Source organism: Phocoena sinus, chromosome 1, assembly GCF_008692025.1.
Source record: "Phocoena sinus isolate mPhoSin1 chromosome 1, mPhoSin1.pri, whole genome shotgun sequence".
Taxonomy (NCBI): Eukaryota; Metazoa; Chordata; class Mammalia; order Artiodactyla; family Phocoenidae; genus Phocoena; species Phocoena sinus.
The window spans coordinates 184,746,636-184,768,368 of record NC_045763.1 but is presented as its reverse complement, the minus strand read 5'-3'; the positions used below and the strand labels follow the sequence as shown (position 1 = coordinate 184,768,368).

Here is a 21,733-nt window from a genome sequence, read left to right as displayed (position 1 = left end):
GAGTTTCCTTTTGACTTAGAAATGCAGTGAACAAGCTACAAAAACTGCAAACTAGAAGGAAGTGCTTTGTCTCCCGAGGCTCTCCCAGTCCTGGGAGCACCAGTGTCTCAGATTTTCATGATCCTCCGGGTCCAGACCCACAAGGCCCAGAGGGCAGTGCACCTTGATTGGGGCGGGCAGGACCGCGGGGGGGAGAGGATGGCACCTTCCTTTAAAGCCTGGCGCTCTCTGCTCCCCACCGGGCCCTCCTTGCCAGGTGCCCCCGGGAGCTCCTTCTCTCTCCAGAGCACTGGGTTTCTGAGCTGTACCTGTGTCCAGGAAGGAGGTGTGAGCCTCTCCGCCCTCTGAGATGCCGGCAGCGGGCTTGCAGGAAGGGCTGGGAGGTGGCGAGGGCAGCCCGCCCACCCGCAGCTGCCCCTGGGCAGCGTGGCGAGGCCCAGACAAAAGCCCAGCTGAAGCACCCCCTCCTCAGAGCTGCTGTTTGGGGGTCGGAGGGGGGCTCCTTCTTTGGATAGCAGGGGAGATTGGGGCAAGCTGAGGGGACAGAGCTGTTTGGGGGGTTACACTCATGGAAGGGCACTGCTGAAGGCTTACTAGGCCTATACAATCTGTTCCCCCCGCCTCCCCCCCCCACCAAAAAAAACCCACTTCCGTCTGGATTATACCCCCTTCACAGATGCGGAACCTGAGGCCTGGGGGCGGGGACCAGCTAGTACACGGAAGGGGCGGGCTCAGAGCTTGGCCCGTCTTACCCGGCGCCCCCCGTGACACCTGCCGCCAGGACACCAAACGCGAGACCACCTCCCGTCCCCCCACACTTCCTCTTGTGTCAGAAGTTCATCAGGAGTCTTATCTCTTGGATCACGTGTGTCTCCACCCTCGTATTAGTCTGCCGGGAAGCCCTCAGAAGTTCCGGGCACGTGTGAGCCGCTGCTTCCTCCGCGGCGGGGCGCACCGGGGGTCCCCAGGGCGCAGCCGGGACGCCTCGGGCCTGGGGGCCGCGCTGCGGGACTGCGCCGTGACATCAGCGCCGGTGCGGTGACATCGGCGCCGGTGTGGTGCAGTGTGCAAAGCCCACTGGTTGGCGTGGCCCGGACACGCCCTCCCCGAGCGGAACAAAACGCCGCGCGGGCCGGGCGCGCCCAGCCCCGCTTCCAGAGCGCTGCCGTGCCGGTCGCCCGCCCGCCGTCCGCCAACCGCCGCGCGCCCAGCCGCCGCCAGGTGAGTGCGCCCCGGCCCCGCCGCGCGCAGGGCGCCCCCGGCCTTCCGGCCCCGCCGCCGCCCGGGAAGCTGCGAGGAGGGTCGCAAGGAAAAGGGGCGGCCGGGGCCGGCGCGGGTCGCGGAGCGGGGAGAAGTGGCGGCGGTTGGTTCTCTTTCCAGGAGGCGCGGGACTCCTCCCCAGCCCGGGCTCCCGGGACACAAAGGGTCCCCACGTGCCCCTGACCCGGGACGGCCAGTCTCCCCACCACCTGCAGGTCCCGCGGCGGGACAATCGGCGATTCTGCGCGCGCACTGAGCTCACTGCAGCTGGGGACGAGGGCGGCCGTGCCACCCCCGCCTGCCCCCTGGACAGCGTGCCGACGGCAGGGTGGGGGAACATCTAGGTTCAGGGCCCGCGTGGAGCCGCCCCGAGCCCAGGTGTGAGTTTCACCCTTAGGAAAGGACCAGATGGCAGCCGTCCCCGGTCACCCCCTGCCACGTTCACACCCCCCCCGCCCCGTGTCTTGGCGCTGCGTGGGCACCATCACCCCAGCCTGAAGGAAGCCACAGTGTTTGGTGGCCTCGGTCCCTGAGGGCCGGGGAGCGGGAAGGGGCTGCTACCAGCACACTTGAAGCGAGCTGCAGTATGTCACCCAGCAGGCCACCTCGAGGCGTCGGATCTGCTCTCACAGGTCCTGCGAACGCCTGTCCCATTTGTTGTGCTCTAATCAAGACCTGGGTGTAGGCGGGAGGGTGCATGGGCTCGGCCCTTCCCTGGAGGCCTGGGCTCTGGCCACCACCCCTGCTCCTGGGCGTGGATGGATGGGCGGCCCCCTCCCAGCTGCGAGGGCTTCACCTGGGGATCCCGTCCCAGCGGCTCCGGGAGGTCCAGCGGGCTCTCGTGCAAAGCCTGGCCCTGACTGACCCTGAATGCTCAGCCGACCGTGGACAGGGGGCTTCGCCTCTCATGCTCAGCTCCTTTGTGGGGCGGTACGGAGAGGGCACGACACAGGCCCGGAGCCCAGAGGGGCCAACTACTGCCTTGTCCCTGGGCCTCGCCCCAGCCTTCCCCCTGCCCAGGAGCTGAGGCGGCTGGAGGAGCTGGCCGGCCCTCTGTCAGCTCAGCGTGAAGGCTGGGGTGTCTCCGGGTGGGATCTGGGCACTGGGTGTTGTGCCCCTGCAGCCTCCTGATGGCCTCCTGATGCTCATGGGGGGCTCGGGCTCTCTCCAGAGAGACTGTCCTTGTGGCGGGATCCAGCCCTGTACTGCCCACGGCCTCCCAGGGAATGGCCCCGTCCCGCGGGGAGGAAATCCGGGCGGGGGACAGACAGGCGGGGAAGGAAGTTTATCCTGCAGAGGGTGTGCTGTGGGCCAGGGAGGGGGAGGGGCCGCACTGCCACTGTGGAGGGTCTGAGGGGTGAGGGACGCAGAGGCGAGACTGAAGAGCTGCCCGCCACCTGTGCTGCGGCACTGCTAACAGAACGCGAAGCGCGGCAGGGCCACGGCCTTTGCCTCTGGGCCGTCCCGGTGCTTGCCTTCCCAGCCCAGGTGTTTTCTTTTCTCAAGGCAAACGTTTGCCTGCTGGTGAGCTGGTGAGCCCTCCCTGGCCGGGAGCGTAGTGTCTTGGTTGGCGAGCGGTAAATATTTGGTGAATGAACGGGGTAGGAGTGGGCGGCTTGCGGAGCTGCCCTACCGGACACGTGTGAACCTTGCAAACGGGTGCTCAGGTGCCCGCTGGTGCCCCTGTGAGTGGGCTTGAGGCCCAGGTCAGGGAGGAGAGGGACGGTTTCCATTTACTCTGGGTCTCCTGGTGGGAACGCAAACTGGGAAGGCTTTTCTGAGAGGCTGCTGGAATTTAGATATTTCTGTAAGCTGGCTATTGTGAAAAGTTGGCTTGAAGGAGGACAGAGGAATCCTGCATTAAACATTTTGCGGTGCCGGTGAGAATAAAGATCACCGGTTGCCACCACGCGGGCGTTCTGGCAAGTAAGAACTGGACAAGCGTCAGAGCTGGCCCTCCCAGAGAGAACAGTAGGCAAATGTCTGTGCTTGTTGGGCCCCAGGGACTGGCCTGTATCCTCCACATGTGTGTTATCTGGGACAGTCTGTGAGGTGGGACGGACGCTCCCCATTTTACAGACGAAGAAACTGAGGCTCAGAGGTGATGAGTAACTTGCTTGGGGTTGCGGCTGCCATTCAGACACAGGCAGACTCCTTGCAAACCCACGCCCAGTCATTCGCGTTACAAAGAGCTTTATGGTGGGTCATAAACTACTTAAGGAAGATGTGGCTTCGCAGAGTGGACGCGGATGGAGTCCCGTTAGAACGCACGACCTCTAGGTCTTCCCTTTGCCGCATGGATGGAGAGGAGGAGGGGGCCCTTCTGGAAGTCGGGGCCTGGGTCCCAGGTGATACGTTTTCACCAGGTCTGATGCGTGTTTGAATTTTGGTGCCGGGTTTGCAGGAAAGAAAGGAAGCCTGGGAAAGAGCCTGCTTGAGGAAAAGACACACACACACACACACACACACACACACACACACACACACACACAGTGGAGCTGGGGGTGAGCGGGGAGGTGCTGGGTACCTGCTGGAGCAGCTGTGCTGCGGTTTCCTGTGGGCAGGAATTTCTGTGGTGGTGTTGGGGCCGCACTACGCAGCTACCCAGGAATTTGTCTGACGTCAACACTGAGTGATTCCCATGTATGGTAAGGAGTGTAAACACCGAGGCAGCTAGCATTTCCACCTCTTCCCAGGGGCCGGGAGGCACTGTCTGATTCCTGCAGCGACAGTGGGTCACAGGCTCGGCCCCCACCCCACCCACCAACCCGGCAAGCACACCCTCCTCTGCAGTGCCCCCCGGCTGTCTATACAGGAGCCGCGGGGGCAGGGGCTTCCCGAGACGTCAGTTGCAAACAGCCTGTTTTATAAGGTCTAAGGGCTCGTGGGTTTTGGTTTTGCTTTTTAGAAATGAATCCAGGAAGATCGTTCAGACCTTTCCAGCATCGGTAACCAGTTGTTACTAAGGTGACATCGTTCCAGATAAAAGCAAAGACACTTACCTGTTGGTTAGCCTGTGAGACCTTGTTATGATATAGGACTTCCTGTGACAGTCTGGAAATACTTAAAATGAATTCTAGACCCCCATTTCTACCTTGGTTGACCTTTGGACTTCTGAACCGGGGGCGGGGGGGTGGAATGCTCTGTTATACGAGGCGCCGGGGGGCACGCACCAGCCCAGCCCACTGCCCCACAAGGGCCTCGGGGCCTGGACTTGAAAAGACAGAACTCAGAGAGGGAGGGAGAGAGGGAGTCAGGTGACTGTTGAGTTTTGGGAACCGTGGGGTCTGGAGGGATCACAGTGCAGCGGTGCCGACCGGCTTCTCCCGGAGGCTGAGTCACGTGCAGGGTTCCCAAGAAGTCCCGTGAAGCTCAGGCCGGGCTTGTATCGCATGTTGGCCCTTCGTCCCCACAGCAGTGACCATTCCTTTCAAGGCAGGACTGTTTGCCAGGCTCTCAGATGGCACCTCTAAGACCTGGGCTCTGAACCCTGAGCGGCGGGGTGCCCCCGCCCCCTGCCTTGGCTCCCTCCTGACGTCAGTGCGGGGAGGAAGCGGCCGAACAGCGAGGTGGAAAGGGTGACAGCTCCCCTGTGTACTTGGCTGGGTACCACACAGCCAGGTGATTCTAAGTAGGCAGACACCTGACTGCGTGGGTGGGGACCTCAACTCTGTGCCCAGAGGTCACCCTTTGGCCCTGGGGGGCAAGAGGATTTGGAACTGGAGAGGTGGGGATTTTCCACTGGGGAAATAAAGACATGGCATGGATTGTCGAGTCAAACCACTGATCTGAGGAGAGGAGGCCTTCCCTCAGACGCCGGGAGCCAGCGGTTAAGGGTGCAGCGTCTCTGAGATGGCTTCTGAAACCTGAAACCTGACCACACTGGGCCGTCGCCTCAGCCCGACCTTCACAAGATGTGGGGTGAACGTGGGAGTCTTGCCCTGTGTCCGCTTCTCCCTCTGCTGCCCTGCGAGCCCCGTCTTGGGTCTCTGCTCTTGAGACAGGATCTGATGAGACGGCTGCCCAAGAAGGAGGGGGCAGCACGCCGAGCCTGTCACTCGTCGGAAGAGTTCAGTCCTGGGCTTCTCGCTTCCGACCGGCCCTGGATCCTGACATTTCCGGCAAATAGCTTCCCAGGTACTTCCAGCCATTCAGCAGAAAATTGAAGGCTGGTTGTCTATCGAGATCGTCGACATGTGAAGTGGGAGGAACTAGAGCTCTCTGGAGGAACCCACTGCAAACCCAGAGTGGCTGATGTGATCACAGAGACAGCAAAGCTCCTTGGTCACCCAGAGCAGAAGACAAAAGAGTTAAGACAAGTCCCTGCTTGCATCTGGGGTGCGGGGGTGATTACACCCCCAGGAAGGGCAGGGCACTCGTCCCTAAGTCAGGGATTCCGGGTCCCTGTTTGGCATTGCTACTTCTCAGGCCTTGCTGCTCCCAGATGCGGCCTGGCTGCGGAGGGGAGCGCACATCCGGCCCCTGCCTGGGCCCGCCCCGCGGGTGGTCGCCAGGAGGGCGCCCTTACAGCACACCAGGCCCTGGGCCATCGCTTTATAATTTCTTTCCTGATCCTCAGAACAACTTAGGGGTCAGTGGATGGTCCGATTTAGAGACACAACCACGTCAAAGCTCAGACAGGAAAGTCGCTTGACCGTTCAGCTGGGAAGGGATGAATCCAGGTCCCTTTCTCCTGACCTCTGAGCTGAGCCGCCTGAACTCTGACCCAGAGAACATCTCTCCTCCCTGTCGGCTGCAGGGCCTCTGTCCTCAGAACTGAGCAGGGCGTCCCTATAGGAGCTCCGGAAGGGCTGAGAAACAGTTTCCTTTTAAGGCAGTTGGGTCTCCTGTCCGCGGAGTCCGGCTGGTGGGAAGGAGGCGGCCGGGGCTCCCCCAGCTGAGACTCCTCCCGCCCACCCGTAGATCCCTCGGAGGGGTCCTCACGTGGGCGGGGGGAGGGGAACCTGTCCAAGGCGCCGGGCCCTGTCCCTTCTCTGGGCTCCCGAAGGGGACCCCCACCAAGTGGCCTGGCTGAGGAGTGGCCCAGCGGGGAGGCGCCCCAGGCAGATTTCGCCCATCCTGCCCTGCCCCTGGTTCCCTGGGCCCTGCTGGCTGTGGGCCCCTGACCCGGAGCCAGGGAGAACAAGGGCGGCCTGTTGGATATGTGGGTCTCCACGAGGGAGAAGGGCTTTTGTGTTGGGAACAAAACACTGCTGGGAACAGCTCCCTACCACGTGGTCGGGGAAGCCTCCTCCCTTAGGGAGGAGCCTCCCTAGGGGCTGGAGGATGTCCCCTGTGGGTTCAGGGGGCGGAAAGCAAGGTAAGGATGGAGCCCGGGCGTCCTGGACGCTCCCCGAGTGCAGCCCCCCTGAATACGATGGCACCAGCACAGTGACTGGGTGGCTGGACCCGGCTGGGTCCCAGTTCTGCTTCCTACAGCCTGGTGACCGCAGGGGGCTCGCCTGGCCTACCCAGCCCTGTGTCTTCATGTGTGTCACGGGCGTGTCCCCAGCCCCAGGTCACCAGGAGAAGTGGATGGTGTTTGCAGACTGCCCGGCACACAGTAGGTCAGCAGACTCAGGGCAGGCTGTCTGCCGGGTGCCGCGGGCAGGGGTTTGGGGGTCGTGTCTAGTCACCTCGTCGGAGAAGGCGCATGGCTCCGCGTGAACCAGAACCTCTCCCAGGGGTCCCCGCCCAGTGGCCGTCCCGGCATCGCCCCGCAGGAACTGGAGTCGCCAGGTGGCTCAGGGGTCTGGGCTCTGCACTGAGCACCTCCCTGGGGTCACTCGGTGCAGCGGTGGCTGCCTGATTAGAACGGGGCTCTGCAGCGAGGGCGGCGTGGGGGACGGTTAGGCGGGCAGTACCAACCTTGCTTCTCCCACCCGACTGTCCTTCCTGGTTTGCAGCGCCCAGCTCTGGCTCAGCAGGGCAGAGGGGCCAGAGGAATGGCGGGGCCTCAGAGGCCGGGGATGGGGCTGGCCCTGGGGCTCCAGGAGCTCGGGCCTTGTGGGTTATTTGAGGAGGCAGAGCGCGGCTGTGTGCCGTTCGAGCGATCCTGTCCTCTGGGGGTGTGGGATGTGCGGAAGCCTGATGAGCCGTGGACAGTGCAGAGCCCGGGAGGGGAAGGCTGGCCCTGTGCAGGTCGAAGGCCGTCCAGACCCAAGTGGGTGAGGACGGTGGGCCTCCGCCCTGCCCAGAGGGCTTCCACATGCCTTGCCCCAGGCTGGGGCAATTAAATCACCAACCCTGAGGATGTGTGAGGGGCGGGCGGTATAGCAGGAGACAGAGCTGGGAAGGTACTCGGGGAGGCTCTCTGGGTGAGGAGTGAGCGTCCCCTTCTGTGCCAAGAAGGTCTGGGGTGGGGGGTGGGGGGCGGCTAGGAAGGGGATTCCAGAAACAGGGTGGCCGGAATGGTCCTCTCTGGGGATGCATTCAGGTGCAGGGTAACTGGCTTAAACAGCAGGGGAGCTTCTTAGTTTAACTGGAGAATCCTGAGACTAGACAGCGTGGCATCTGGCCTTGTGTGGCTCAGTGATGTCAGGGCGGCTCCCTTCCCTGCTCTCAGCTTCCTCCCGGGACGACTGGTCCCCCCGTTGGAACCACAGCCCTGGAGCCCATTGCTCTCCCTTCTCACTCAGGGGAAGGGGGCTTGCTTCCAGGACGTTCTCTCTGAATATCAAGATGTTTTCTTCTCTGGAGTCCCCAGAGCTCCCTTCTGTCTCCTTGGCCTGAAATGCGTAGCTGGCCCATCCCCAACCGGTAACCCGGGCTGGTCAGCTTAGGTCCAGGCCATGTGGGCTGGCTGAAAATCAGGGTGGTTCCCAAGCAGAAGGGGACTGGAGCGTGGTGCCCCCTCCAAGGGGGCCGTGGGCCAGCTGAGTGATGGTGAGTGGGGAGAGGCCCGGAGAGGCAGGGGTGTCAGGGTTTGGGGTGAGCAGGTGAAGCGGACACAGAGCAGGTGCGGCCGGGAGAGGAGAACTGCTCCCCGTTCCAGGGTTTGGGATAAGATTCCTCAGTGCTGGAGAGAATGGCTGGGGTTCCAGCAGCAAAAAATGGACAAGTCAGGAAAAAGAACAAGTTAGAGAGGAAAGGTAATGAGTTCAGGTGGCTCGTGTCGAAATCGAGGCGCTCGTGGACCATCCAGGTGGAGGTTCTCCTGTGGAACCGGGTGTACGAGCCTGGGCTCGGGGCAGAGGTCAAGGTCAGCGATGAATGGAAGTCCTTGGCAGGGGTGACCTCAGGTGCAGTGGGACCAAAGGAGACTGGGGGGAGAGAGGGACCAGGGTGGGGCCAGAGGAACCCCAGCTTTCAGGACACGGGAGGACAGAGCAGAGGCAGTGAAGAGTGACTGACTGGTCCACTCCGGCAAAGCCTTGCTGGAGATTCCCACAGTTCCGAAAATATTCCAGCCTGGGTCCTCGGAAGCTGGCGTCACCAACACCCCTTCCCCACACGGAGCCTGCTCTCATCCCTCACATACCCACTGAGCATTGTGAGGCCTCGGGCTCTGCAGAGATGGATGGAGGGCATGGGCCAGCTGTGGCTCTCAGTATTAGGGGAGCCGATTCATTGAGCACCTGTGTGAACACCTGTGTGCCAGGTACACACACCTGTACAGACACGTGTGTGCAGGGGACTTGGTAGTGAACCTCGACTGGACCTTCTTCTTGAGCGGAGGCCTGTGTCCACTGTCCGGTGGGGCGGGGTGGGGGAGGGGAAGAAATTTTCCTCCACCCTTCTAGCTTCTTCTGACTGGAAAAAAATTAAATTGACACGAGACAGATGAACAAGAGAAAATCAAAGTTCAAGAACATGTCTACATGGGAGAGACCCAGGAAACCTGAGTAACTCCCCGAAGTGGCTGAAACCCTCCCCTTCAATACCATCTTCCGCTAAAGACAAAAGAGGAAGTTGGGGGTAGGGGAAGGCGATTTACCTGGAGATGGAAAAGCAAATGCTCCGTGAGCGAGTGTTTGCTGAGCCAGCAGACACGATGGGACAGAGCGGACTCTGGTCTCCAGGCCCTGCCGACCCTCCCAGCACACCCGGCCCGTGTTCTTTGCAGAGATCTCTGGCGATAGCTCTGTTTGGGGAACAGGCCCTCTATCGAAATTCTTTTAGGCAGTCGGGGGAAGGTCAGTTTCTTCCTGAGTCTCTTGGGCCTTGATTGTTTTCGGCTTGAAATAATCTGCAGGACAGAGAGACGTTTCGGGATGGCAAGTTTTGTCCCTACACTGCGTCAGATGGGAAGCTCCGGGCAGTGGAGACCATGTCCCCTCTGCCCTTGACCCCGACTCTAGCTGCCGGCGCATCCCTGGTACCAAGAGGGTGGGCTCTGGATGTCCCATCCCTGCGTTCGGCGTTTCCATGACGCACATCCCGGGGGGTTTGCCTCTGCATTTCCCAGCACCCTGAGCCCTACTCACCCCATCACCCATCTTGTACCCGCAGTCGCCGGCGCCCCCCACATAGCCCCCCACCCCAGCCCCGTGCGCTTCTGTCCAAAGAACTGGAAGGGTCGCCGTCCCCCGGCAGCCAGGCATTTGTTGAGAGTGGTTGAGATGGGCCTTCCCTGATCTCGGGCTCTGCGGGCATCTGTGTCTGTGCCGCTCGGGCTCTGACCTGCAGGGTCGCCTCCCCTGTGCCTTGGATTCTTGCACTAATAATCGTCACCGCACACTCAGCACGTGCCAGGCACTGAGCCGCGCCTTTGACACGCCGTGTCTCACTGCATCCCCGGAAATGATCTGTGAAGTAGCTTTTGCTTTTATCCCCGTTTTACAGATGTGGAAATCAAGGTTTAGAAAGACCAGCTACCTTGTTCAAGGTACACACAGCCAGTGAGTGGCAGGGTCGGGACTGGACCAAACCCATCTGGCATCAGGACCCCAGCTCAGAACCAATACCTAGAGCATCGCAATGTTGTCCCAGGCCGCCTCCTTCGGACTCACCTGGGTGCTTGTTAAAAATTCCCGTTCTTGTACCTCATCCTCAGAGGTCATGATTCATCGGGTCAGAGTTGGCGCTGGAAAATCCGATTTTGCAAAAGGCCCCCACCTCCCCCATTCTAATGGACTCGTAACTGGGCCCTGTGTGCCTACCTCCTGGTTTAAAAAAGAATGTTTTTTTTTGTGAGCTATATCTTATATACAAAAGAGCACATAAAACCTGCATATGTGAGGTTCAAAGAATAATTACAAAGGGAGCCTCTGTGTGATAACCACACATGGCTGGTGCCTTAGCAGCCCCCTTGGTGGCCCCCTTGTTCTCTCTTGGAGGTAACAAATCTAAGACAGTAGTTTGTGATACTCATTGCCTTGCTTTTCTTTATAACTCTGCCACCCATGGGTCCCTCCCCTGGCGACAGAATTTTGCCTGCTTCTGGGCCTGACACAGATAATTTGTGTTTTATGAGTTCCAGCTTATCTGCTTCTTTTGCTCCAAATTCATCTTTGTGAGATTCATCCCTGCGGACGCACGTAGCAGATGGTTCGTTGTTAACTGCCGTTATGGCTTGTATCTTGTGCTTGTGTGTATCCTTTAGAATGCCGGGCACGGGGCTGAAAACACACCGGTTGCTCAGCGATTACCTGTGGGCTCTGGGTTGGGAAGGCCCCAGGTTACCGTTCAAGGAGGGCTCTGCCCCCCCAGCTCCCCCCTCGGCCTCTGTCCCTGGCTTTTCTGTTGTGGGCCACCTGTGTCTCCATCTCCCCGGGAATTAATTCCCGTTTCTGCGTCCACTTTCAGAATGCCGAACTGGGGAGGAGGTAAGAAGTGTGGGGTGTGCCAGAAGACCGTGTACTTCGCTGAAGAGGTTCAGTGCGAAGGCAGCAGCTTCCACAAATCCTGCTTCCTGTGCAGTGAGTACGCACCCCTCCCAGGCCCTGCTGTTGCCATGGGGACCGGATGGGGCAGTCAACACCCCGGGAACTGGCCCCACGGGAGGTAAACAGCTCGACATTTGGCTGGCACGCAGCTGGGCGGGGAAGCACTTCAGGGCCTCTTTGTTCCTCAGAAGCTGTTTTCTAAGGGGAGGGCGTGAGCTGGCCCGAGCTGGAGGGGTGACGGAGGCGCAGGGGCTGAGTGCCGGGCAGGGAAGTCTCGGCGGGGGAAACTTCTCGCTCACTCTCTCTTCTTTCTCTCCCTGCCACAATCCTGGCATTTAAGAGGGAAGACACTTTTAGCCCAAAGTTTCATCAGGCTTTGGACCCAGATTACCCCTTGTTAAATGGCAACAGAAATCACAGATGCAGAGGACAAACTAGTGGGGAGGGGGAGGGCAAGAGAGGGGAAGGGGATTATGAGGTCCAAACTACGATGTATAAAATAAATAAGCCACAAGGATGTATTATACAGCACAGGGAATAGAGCCAGTATTTTATAACAGCTATAAGCGAGTAACTTTAAAAGTGGTGAATCACTATGGTGTACGCTTGAAACTTACATAATACCGTACATCAACTATATTTCAATTAAAAAAACATTTTGTCAAGGCAGCAGAGGCAGCAGCCTCAGGGGAAGCTGCGTCTAGGGAGGAGCTGGGCTCTCCGCCCCGCCCCCCCCCCCCACCGCCCCTGCAGCCCGAGGCCTTTCCCCGCACTTCCCATCCCCGCCTGGAGCTGGGCTCTCACCCTGCACCCGCACCCCTGCAGCCCCAAGGCCTTTCCCTGCACCTCCCATCCCCACCTGACAGTCTGGGGTAAGAGGAAGGTGAGCTGGAGGAATTTGGACATCGTCCCGACCGGACCCAGACCCATTGCTGCAATCACAGCCTGGATGAACAGGAAGCGGGGCAGTGGCCGCCATCCATCCGGGAGCTGTCGGGTGGTCCGGGGGTTGCAGGGCATGCAGAGGCCGCAGTGCTGCACTGGCCATGGCCTGGGCCGGGCAGCCTTTCAGAGCTCCTGGCCCAGGAAGTGGCGGATGGAGGGAGCCTCCCCATTTTCCTGAGTGACGGGGTTCATTGTGACAGAGCCGAGGTTCTGGGTTAGAAGAGGTGACCTGTGTTTTCCTTGAGCCCAGGCAGAGGGGGAGGCAGGGAATTGTGGGGTTAAGCTCTAGGCTTCAGAACCAGTTGGTCAGGGTTTGGATGTGAATTCTGTTTTTGTTCTCTGCGTGGTGATGGGCAGGTTACTCGTTACAGGGGGGATAACAACACCTACCTCATGGGGGCGGCGGGGGGCATGGGGGGGATGGGGGTGTGTGAGAATTAACAGGGAAGGGGTTCAGGAAACAAACAAAGCAGTTAGAGCAGTTGTGAGTGTTCAGTAAATGATAGCAGCTCCCCGACACACCACACACACACACACCACACACACACACACACACACACACACACACACACACACACACACGGCCCTGGTGTGGCTCAAGGACCCCTCAACAGCGGCTGACATCTCAGCCTGTCTGGGAGGTCTGGGAATCGGGCCCGTGCCCCCGGCTTCACACGAGCAGAGTTGGGAGAACTTGGCTGCCTTGCTTCCAGGAGCTCGTGGTCCAGAGCAGGGTCCAGACAGGCCAGGGGCCGCCTGCTCCCTGGATGAGCATCAGATCCCACCTGCTGTGGGCAGGGCAGCCAGAAGCCCCGCCCAACGCAGCCACACCCTCCGGCCGCAGAGACTGATCGAGGGCTGCCGGTGGCCAACAAGCTTGGGTGGGGCCTTTGGCGTCCAGCCCGGAGGAGGCCGCCAACAGCGGCGTCGTCGTGTAATAAGCGATTCTCTGCACTCAGGACTTTGCGAGCTGCTTAGTTTTTTCAGAGGGAATAAGAAGCTTTGGCCCTGGCCAGGGAGAGGGTCCAGACTGCTGGCCCCAAGGACCCCTCTCTGCCCTCAAATGTTGCTTTAATCACGGACTGAAACGGACCAGCCGGGCGGGGAGGCCTGCAGGCCTGCCTGTGGAGGAGTGGCCGCTGGCCGGGTGGTCCAGGGAAGCCAGGAATGCGGGGCGCGGGGGGTGGTACAGGAAGGAACGGGCAGGCCTGGGGCAGGGGTGGGGTGCAGAGGACCAGAAGCAGTTGTGGGAGGTCAGGCTGGGGGGCGGGGCGGGGAGGGCTGCTGCAGGGCTATAGCAGCTACAGGTCAGCCTCCCGCGTCTCTGGGGTCTCCGGCTGCGGCCGAGTTCCTGGGCACTGGAGCTAGGGGATGTCCCCAGTCTGAGCATCACAGCCTGCTGATTCTCGGGGCCTAGCGCAGCACCGGGCGCGCAGGTGTGTTTACCAGTGGGACGAGGGTCACTTCTCTTTCAGTGCCGTGGGCCTAAGTGTCCAGCTGGAATCAAGAAGGCAGAATCACCCTCAGAATCAGGGGACCTTCACTCCAGAGGCAGAGAAAGGCCAGCAGGGTGTGGGCCTGGGTGGCATCAGGGACCTCAGCCCCTTGCTGGCCAGGCCTGGGTGAGTCCCTGAGAGAAGATCCTCTGAACGTCCTGGTGCTTGCCTCTGGTTCCTACTCAGGACGGCATCCACGATCCCTCTCCTGGGGCCTGGGCTACGCAGGACGCTGCCCTAGACGGTCGGGGAGAGCAGCCTCCTCCCTGGGCTCAGCGCACAGGGTACAGCCTGGTGGTCTGAGGAGGGGCTGCCAGTCCGCATCCACAGGCAAGAGGGCTCGGCTCTGCAGGGACCTGCCCCAAGGCTGCTGCTTCTGCGAGCTGTAACGGCTCCCACCTGGGGCACGTCAGCCCTGTGGGAAAGCAGAGCAGGTCTGGCCTCTCCCAGAGGTGGCAGCTGCTGGAACTGGGCCGCTCCCCAGAACCCGGAGCACTGGGGCACTCTCAGAGCCCTGCACGACCCCAGCACCAGCATCCCTCACCCGCAGGCTGGGGTCCCTCGCCCGGCCCACCCGAAAGGGCTTCTGGGCTGGCAGGGAAGAATCAGGCCTGAAGGTCAGGCTGGGCTCCGGCCGGGCCCTGCTTCGGCTGGTTCTATGAGCTGGAACTTTTCTGTGGACCTTGGTTTTCCTTCCAGAAACAGAGAATTACTGTCTTGGGGTGGGGTGAGGGGGCCCTGGCCTCTCACCTGGGGCTGCCTCTACCCTGTGGCATCTGGAGTACATTTTCCCAGCAAATGCACACAACCAACCCGTAATTAAGTTTTTCTGTCTGTTTTCTGCTTAACGTGGTTTGGTAGAAATTGATTTAGGCCTTCCTTCAAAATTCCCCTTAGTGGAGTTTCTGGAGGAGTCTGCAGGTGCCCAGACTGGACTGGGGTGGAGGCCAGAGGCCAGGGCCTCTGGGACAACAAGGCAGAGCGGAAGCGGCAGTGAGGTCGGGGTGTCCCCCTATAGAGGCTGGGGCTCAGGTAGGGGGCCGTCTGGAGGGCTCAGTCGTAGACCCTGGAGTCTCCTCTGGGCTGAGCCTCTGGGTCTCCTGCTGGCAAGGTCGCTCTGAGGAGACCTCCGTTCCTCTCGCCCTTCTGTCTCACTTGCTGCCTCCCCTCTGGTCTTGGAATTTCCAGGTCCGCTTGGGTCTTACGGGAAGCAATTCCAGGCCAACTTCCCACCCAAGAAGGAATGTTGGAGCCCCACCCCCTGCTGTTCCCAGGAGCCAAGCCCTAGGGAGGCGGTGGGAAGATCCATATTTGGGTCGCCCGAGTGCCGTAAGGACGTGGGGATATCGGGCAGGACCAGAGGGTCCTTATTTAGTCTGAAATCTCAAACCTGAGCCCTGGGGGCAGAGAGCCGGCCTTTAAAGGCAAGGGGATGGCTGGGAATTCCCTGGCGGTCCAGTGGTTAGGACTTGGTGCTTTTACTGCCAAGGGCTCAGGTTCAGTGCCTGGTCAGGGAACTAAGATCCCATAAACCACACAGCAGGGGGGGGAAAAAAAATCTGAAGGCGAGGGGATGGCAAGCTGGCCAGAGCTGAGCGGAGCGCCTCTTTGCAGGGAGGAGAGGCCGGCTCCTCCAGGGCTTCCAGGGAATCCATCTTCAGAAGCACGTGTTTGAGGATGTGGTCCAGGTGGACACACTGAATCCCAAATCTGAGGACCTTCGTGGGACCCAATTAGAATCATAGGCCAAGACCTAAGGAAGCAGGGGAAGTCGGGTCTCTAGAGAAGGACTTGGGGGTTGGAAGCCGATGATATGTGGATGCCTGGCCCCCCGCCTTGTGTTCCCACGGCACTAACTCTGTATCACACTATAGGAGCAGCGGACGTTTATGATGACCTACTGTGCACAGGGTACTGTGCTAAGTACTCCCCGGGTGAGGGCTCATTTAATTCTCACAGACACCTTTTGGGGGGAGGCTGTCATCCGCATCTACCAGTGGACGCGAGGGCTGGGAAGGGGCAGGGAGAGAGATTGGGCTCTAGGCAGCTGACTCTACATGACCCTGGGCTCCGAACTGTTTTACTCTGGGTAGCTGGACACAGCCCTGCTCTGAGATCCACAAGAAGATACAGGCGGCCCGCAGGCTTTCCAGTTTATCCCATTCCAGTCTCTTAACCTTGGAGTCAGGAAATTCTTCCCAGCATCTGACCTCAGTCCCTCCCGTGGCAAAGTGATTCGGAGATTAGAAGTTGCAGGTCTTGCTGTTGTGTTGAGAACAACCTGTATCTCATTTCAAAGCCCGCCATGCAGGGTGCTTAATAAATATGGCCCTTCCCCTCTGGAAGCATCACTTCCCCGGCACCCCTGCCCCCAAGCCTGTAGGGGTGTCCCTTCTGGATCCCGTCGCTGGAGGCAGGAAAGCCCTGCCTTTCTTCCTTCCTTTCTTTTCTTCCTCTTCTGTCAGGACACATGATTGCTCTGTCAAGGGCAGAGTGAAGGTCCAGCAGGCTTCCTGGGACTTGGGGTCAATCTAGGCTCTTGGCTACTGAACCCGGGGACTTCTGAGGCTGCAGAGGACCAAGGAAGGCCCATGCGGTTCCTGGTGGGGGCGGCTCGGCCAGCATCCTTAGACCCACTCCTCTCTCCTCCCAGCTCCCTGGCCATCCTGACCCCTGTCACCAGGCTTCTGAAAGATCGGGATATTACGTGTGCAGAGTCCCAGAGAGCTTCGGCTCTCGGGGTGCTTGCAGCGAACTGACTCCCCGTACCCTCTTTCCTCTGCAGTGGTCTGCAAGAAGAATCTGGACAGCACCACTGTGGCCGTGCACGGTGAGGAGATTTACTGCAAATCCTGCTATGGCAAGAAGTACGGGCCCAAGGGCTACGGCTACGGGCAGGGCGCGGGCACGCTGAGCATGGACAAGGGGGAGTCGCTCGGCATCAAGCACGAGGAGTGAGTACGCCCCTCCCAGGTGTAGAAGCACCTACTGTGTGTCAGGCCAGTCAGAGGAGCAGGGGTCCAGCAGGGAATGAAACAGGCCAGGCTCTTCCCTATACGGTGGAGCCGCAGCCCATATTTTCATGGGCGTCAGAGCTGGGAGGGGCCCTAAGAATTCCTGGGTCCCGTCTCTTCTTTCCACAGATGAGAAGACCCAGCCAGTCTCGGTGACTTGCTGGGGGCCCCTACAGGCAATGAGTGTCCGAGCCGGACCAGCTTGCACCCCTGCTCACGGGGGCGTCAGTTCCCTTCCCCGGAATCACGGGGTGTCACTAGGTCCCCAGCACCCACTGACCACTGACACGCTGTGAGTGGAGGAGCTGGCGGTCAGCCTGCCAGCTCCTTGGCCCTGGGGGTGGGGGGGGGGTGGACGGAAGTGATGGATGAGTTCCCACATTTCAGCCAAGGTCACTGCCCCAGTGGGGGTGATTGGTCAACAGATTTCTCCTGGAAAGACTCTTATAATCGGCAGGCCGAAGGAGTGGGGGACAGAGGAGGGCAATTCCTAGCAAACGAGGTGTTCTGTGACTCCAGTGTTTCAACTGGGGGGCTGAGCAAAGTCTGACGTGCCGGTGAGAGTAACACTGTGCCCACCCTTGGTGCGTCCATCTGTAAAGTGGGAGGTGACCCCACAGGACCTGGCAGCCGCGGCCTTGTAACAGGCTGGGCCAGGTGGAGGCGGGGTGGTGCCCACACGGTGCCAGACCCCCGCCTGTACTGCTGCCTGTATGTCATGTCACCGCACGTCCTTCCCCACACAGGGGCCCCAGCCACAGGCCCACCACCAACCCCAATGCGTCCAAGTTTGCCCAGAAGATCGGCAGCTCTGAGCGCTGCCCGCGGTGCAGCCAGGCTGTCTACGCCGCCGAGAAGGTGATTGGTGCTGGGAAGGTAAGGCGGCTGCTGGGCCAGGGTGGGTGTGGGGACGCGGGCCGGCCAAGCCCCTTCCTTGAAGCATGGCTTCCGGAACTCTGCGAGTGCGACCCTAGCTTTGCTCAGCCAGCCCGAGCCGTGGGCTGCAACTCCCTCCCTTCGTTTCAAAGCCCACCGTCAAGGGGAAACCTTTGTCCCCATGCTTGCTTGTCCCCTGTGGCTTCTGGTCTCCAGGGGGCTGAATCCCTCCCCGCTTGAGCGTAACAGCCTCACCCCTGGTGGAAATGATTTTTAAGCGCCTACGTGCACTTCCTAGGGAGCTGCCAATCTATGGTATCTCTAGAATCAGGGGCCGCAGACCTCTCAGGGTGCGTGGACACAAGCCCTGAAAAGAATATGCAAACGTTTGTGGGATCCTGTCTCTCCCTGGCAAGACGTTCCATAGCGTGCGTCAGATTTTCAAAAAGATTTGTGATCCAGAAATGTTAAGAACCACTTGAAAATCCACGTACATCCTGTTTCAGAGGATGTGGACTCAGAAACCCACCCATGTCCCCGCAGGGCGGAGCTTCCCAAGGTTCAGGCCTGTCACGGCCTCCTGGGAGGCGATCTTTTCTAACTGCCTCGCCTGCCCTTCCCCCCTCAGTATTCCAATAGTAGCCGCCCAGGTCACCAAAGCACAGTGGGGTCCCCTCCCTCAGAGAGGCTGTGGGCAGGGGTCAGGATTTGCAGCCTGGGACCAGCAGTCGGGGACCACTGAAGGGACATATTCAGGATGGGTGCCCGGAGCGGGTTTCTGGACCTTCACACGAGGCTTTGCCAGGCTCACACGGTCAGCTGTGCGGCCACGGGGCCTGGAGCCTGTCTGCAGCTTCTCTGGACCTGCGTCTTGGCCTCCGAGGCTTTTCAACCTTGAGGAGGGGCCGGGGGGAGTGGACGGGGAACTCACACGGAGGACAAGTCTAGACCCAGCACTGGTGCCTGCTGGGGGGCTGGGGGCGCCAGGGTCTGGAGGCAGGAGGCAACGTGCGTGGGTCTGGCTGTCAGGAAGCCCGAGGGCAGGCAGTTTTCCTTTCTCATCTCCACCCCAGGCATGGGCAGCCGTTGGAGGGAGTCTCTTTGCCCTTAAAAGGTCTTGTTTTGTCCCGTCTGCTGCTGCTGGCCTCTGGCTTTCCTGGTTCTGCAGAGCTGTCAGCCTGCTTGGCTGTGCTGCTGGAGCTGACAGGTGATCTGGGTTTGGCAGACTCCCCCCGGGGGTGCAGACCCAGGCCACCTTCCCTGGGGAGGCTGTTGGCTGTGCTGCCTCCGGGCTCCTCGTTGCAGCACGAGGGGCTTCTGTGGCCCCCAGGGAACGAGGCTCCTTGGCCTTTCCCTGCGGGTTCAGCGTAGCTCGTGGACCCTTTCTCCTTCCAGTGGTGCCGGGCGCCTCCTCTGTGCCAGGCCCCTACCCAGCTGCGCCACCCCTCCTTCCGCAGTGACGGCCTTTGGGCAAACCAGGCACCTGTTCTAGGATCCAGAGGCCTGGCAGATCATGAAAGCCTGCCCTGTGGCCAGGCTGCGTCTGTCTGGTCCTCACATCCGGCTGCGAGGGCGGCAGCGGTCTCCCCGTGAGGAGTGAGGAGGCCGTGCACCTGGAGGTGGTGCCAGGGCGGGTCCGGAGCCCTCGCCCGCTCCAGTGGTCCCGGGCAGGATGGTCCGGATGAGGCTGGGCCGGCCCTGACGGTGGGAGCTGGGGAGCGGCTGCCTTGGTGGTGGTCGCACCCCTGGCCTGCTGCCCCTGCCCACCCAGCACTTTCTCCAGGAGGTGGGGTTAGGGTCCCTCCAGCAGCGGGCTGGTCGGCCTTCACGAGTGCTTTCGTCACGTCTAGGGGAGCGGCTGGGATCAGTACTAACTGCTTCCTTCCCTCCCCAGTCCTGGCATAAGTCCTGCTTCCGGTGCGCTAAGTGCGGCAAAGGCCTCGAGTCCACCACCCTGGCCGACAAGGATGGCGAGATTTACTGCAAAGGTGGGTGGTCCCTCCCCCACGTCTTCCCTTCCTGGGGGTCTGAGGGGCAGAGGGCCGAAGGCCTTGCTAGATGTCGGCCCCTTCCGGGCCTCGGAGTCTGTTCCAGAGCGTCTAGTGCGACGCTCTTCCGTTAGCGCTGAGGGGGAGCCTGGGGGAGGAAGTGACTTGGCCAGAGTCACGGGCAGATCGGGGCAGGCTGGGGCAGAGCCTGGGCTCCGGGCTCCCGGCCCAGAGCTCTGACAGCAGATGACGCTTCTCCCGGGATTTCAGACACAGGGGAATGGCCACACCGTGGAGCCAGGGACCTCCTCGCTGTTGGAGTTGACGGGGAGGGGGCAGCGCTGATGGGCTTCGCTGCTCCAGGGGCCCGGCCAGGCGCTGCGGTTGTGGGAGGGCCCGGAGGTGTGGCCGGGGGCGTTCTCACCCCTCTGCTCTCTCTGCAGGATGCTATGCTAAAAACTTCGGGCCCAAGGGCTTCGGCTTTGGGCAGGGAGCTGGGGCTCTGGTCCACTCTGAGTGAGCCTGCCCGTCGCGTGCCCACGCCTGTGCTTCTCATCACCACCCCTTCCTGGCAGCCTCACGACCTCCACGATTCGTCCTCCCTTCAGCCCTGCACGCGTCACTAAGGACTGCAACTGGGGTGCCTGGCTCCCTTTGCTTCGGGCGTCTGCCGGAGGCCGCACCCCTCCAAGGTGCTCCCTCCGCCTGGGACCTGCCGCCCATCACTAGCAGGAGGCCTTGGGGTTCTGGGTCTCCCCCGGCCCTGCCCCACCCCGCAGACCCCTGTCCTCAGCCTCGTAGCTGCATGTCCGTCATCAGTGGAGCCCAGCGGGCGGGGAGCGGGGCCGGGTGGGGTGGGAAAAGCTGTGCTTCTTGTCAGGGAGAGGGGCTCCCTGGAGTCCCTCAGAGCCGGCCTGGGGAGTCCCAGTTTGGGAGCTCCTGGGGGACACACAGGCAGGCGCACACCACAGGGGCCACCTGCCCCGCTTGGCCTGGTGCCTTTGAGACTGGGGGCAGGTGTCTCCCCACTCGGGCGGAGAGCAAGCCAGGCCTAAGGGCCCCAGAGTCAGGATGTGGTCTGGTCTCCCCAGACTCGGCTCCCTGTGGGACGGGGACCCTAATGAAACACTCCAACATTGCTGCACTGTCAGAGGCCCAAACCTGAGGGTGCATAACTCTGCCCCCAGCCCTGGGTCCTGAGGCTGCGGCTCTGTCCTTAGCACGCCTGCCTGACCCTCAGACGTGGAGGGAGGTACACGCAGCCTGTCTTCACCTGGACACCCTTCCCCTGCCCCCAGCCTTCTCCAGCGACCCCTCTCTGGGCACGCCACCCACGCCTTCCAAGCCCCCAGGTCCAGAGCAGCAGGAGGGTGGGGAGGGGCCAGGCCCCGCTGCCCCCCGGGGACGGAGTGGGGCTGCCCTCTGGACCGTGGGCTGCAGCGCGGGCTCTACTCAAGCTCATTTCGCACCCAGTCAATAAAGCTGTCAGAACAGAACTCTGGCGCCCTGTCCTGCTCTGGACCCCCGTGGGGCTGGGACGGGACTTGATGGGAGCCGCCGAAAGTTAGCAGGAGGTCTGGTGGAAAGAAAGTGGCCGCTTCCCGCTGTGCTGGGGCTGCTTCCTCCCTAGCGTCCGTTGTAACTGAACCCGCTGTCCCGGAGTGACCCGACCAACCCAATCCTGCTGCCACATCTGGGGGTGGGAACTGTGTGGGCTTGGAATTTGAGGGGCTCAGCAAGGCCCCCAGACTGTGCTGAGAACTTTTCCCAGCTTGGAAAGTCACAGAGTGAGAGGGAAACTCAGCCAGAGGAATATGCATGTCAAATCCGGAAAGCTGACTTCTGCCCAGGAGGCAGGCAGTGGGGTGAGGGCTGGGAGTCCGAGATCAGGTCCAAGCTCGCTGTCGTCGGGCAGGGCCTGCTGCCTGGCTCACAGATGGCCGTCTTCTCACTGTGTCCCCCTCCCCGCCGCCCCGTGGCGGGAGGAGCTGGAGAGAGTTTCCAGGGGTCGCTAATCCCACTCAGGGGGGCTCCACCCTCCTGACCTGATCACCTCCCAGAGGACCCACCTCCAAATACCATTACCTGGGGATCAGGTTTTAACACATGAATATGAGGGGTGGGGAGGACAGCTTTCAGTCAATAGTGCAACATTCACTCACTCCGACCCAATAGCCCCAAAGTCTTAACTCTCCTTCCAGAGACTTAAAGTCTCACGCGGTGTCGCGTACACTGTACGTGGGAGAAACCCCAGGTCTGAGGCGTCCTGAGGCAAATTCCTCTTCAGCTGTGAATCTGTGAATGATATGTGTTCTGTGCTTCCAAGG

General features: G+C 60.9%; 1 protein-coding gene across 1 annotated transcript; it reads left to right on the top strand.

Moving 5' to 3' along the window:
• The first annotated feature begins 937 nt into the window (after window positions 1-937).
• On the top strand, window positions 938-20,902 carry CSRP1 (cysteine and glycine rich protein 1). Its single transcript, XM_032630423.1, has 6 exons — window positions 938-1,221; window positions 11,008-11,120; window positions 16,314-16,482; window positions 17,289-17,418; window positions 19,313-19,406; window positions 19,850-20,902. The coding sequence occupies exons 2-6, from the start codon at window positions 11,009-11,011 to the stop codon at window positions 19,924-19,926; spliced, it is 582 nt and encodes a 193-aa protein (XP_032486314.1). The 5' UTR covers window positions 938-1,221; window position 11,008; the 3' UTR covers window positions 19,927-20,902.
• Window positions 20,903-21,733: the final 831 nt, after the last annotated feature.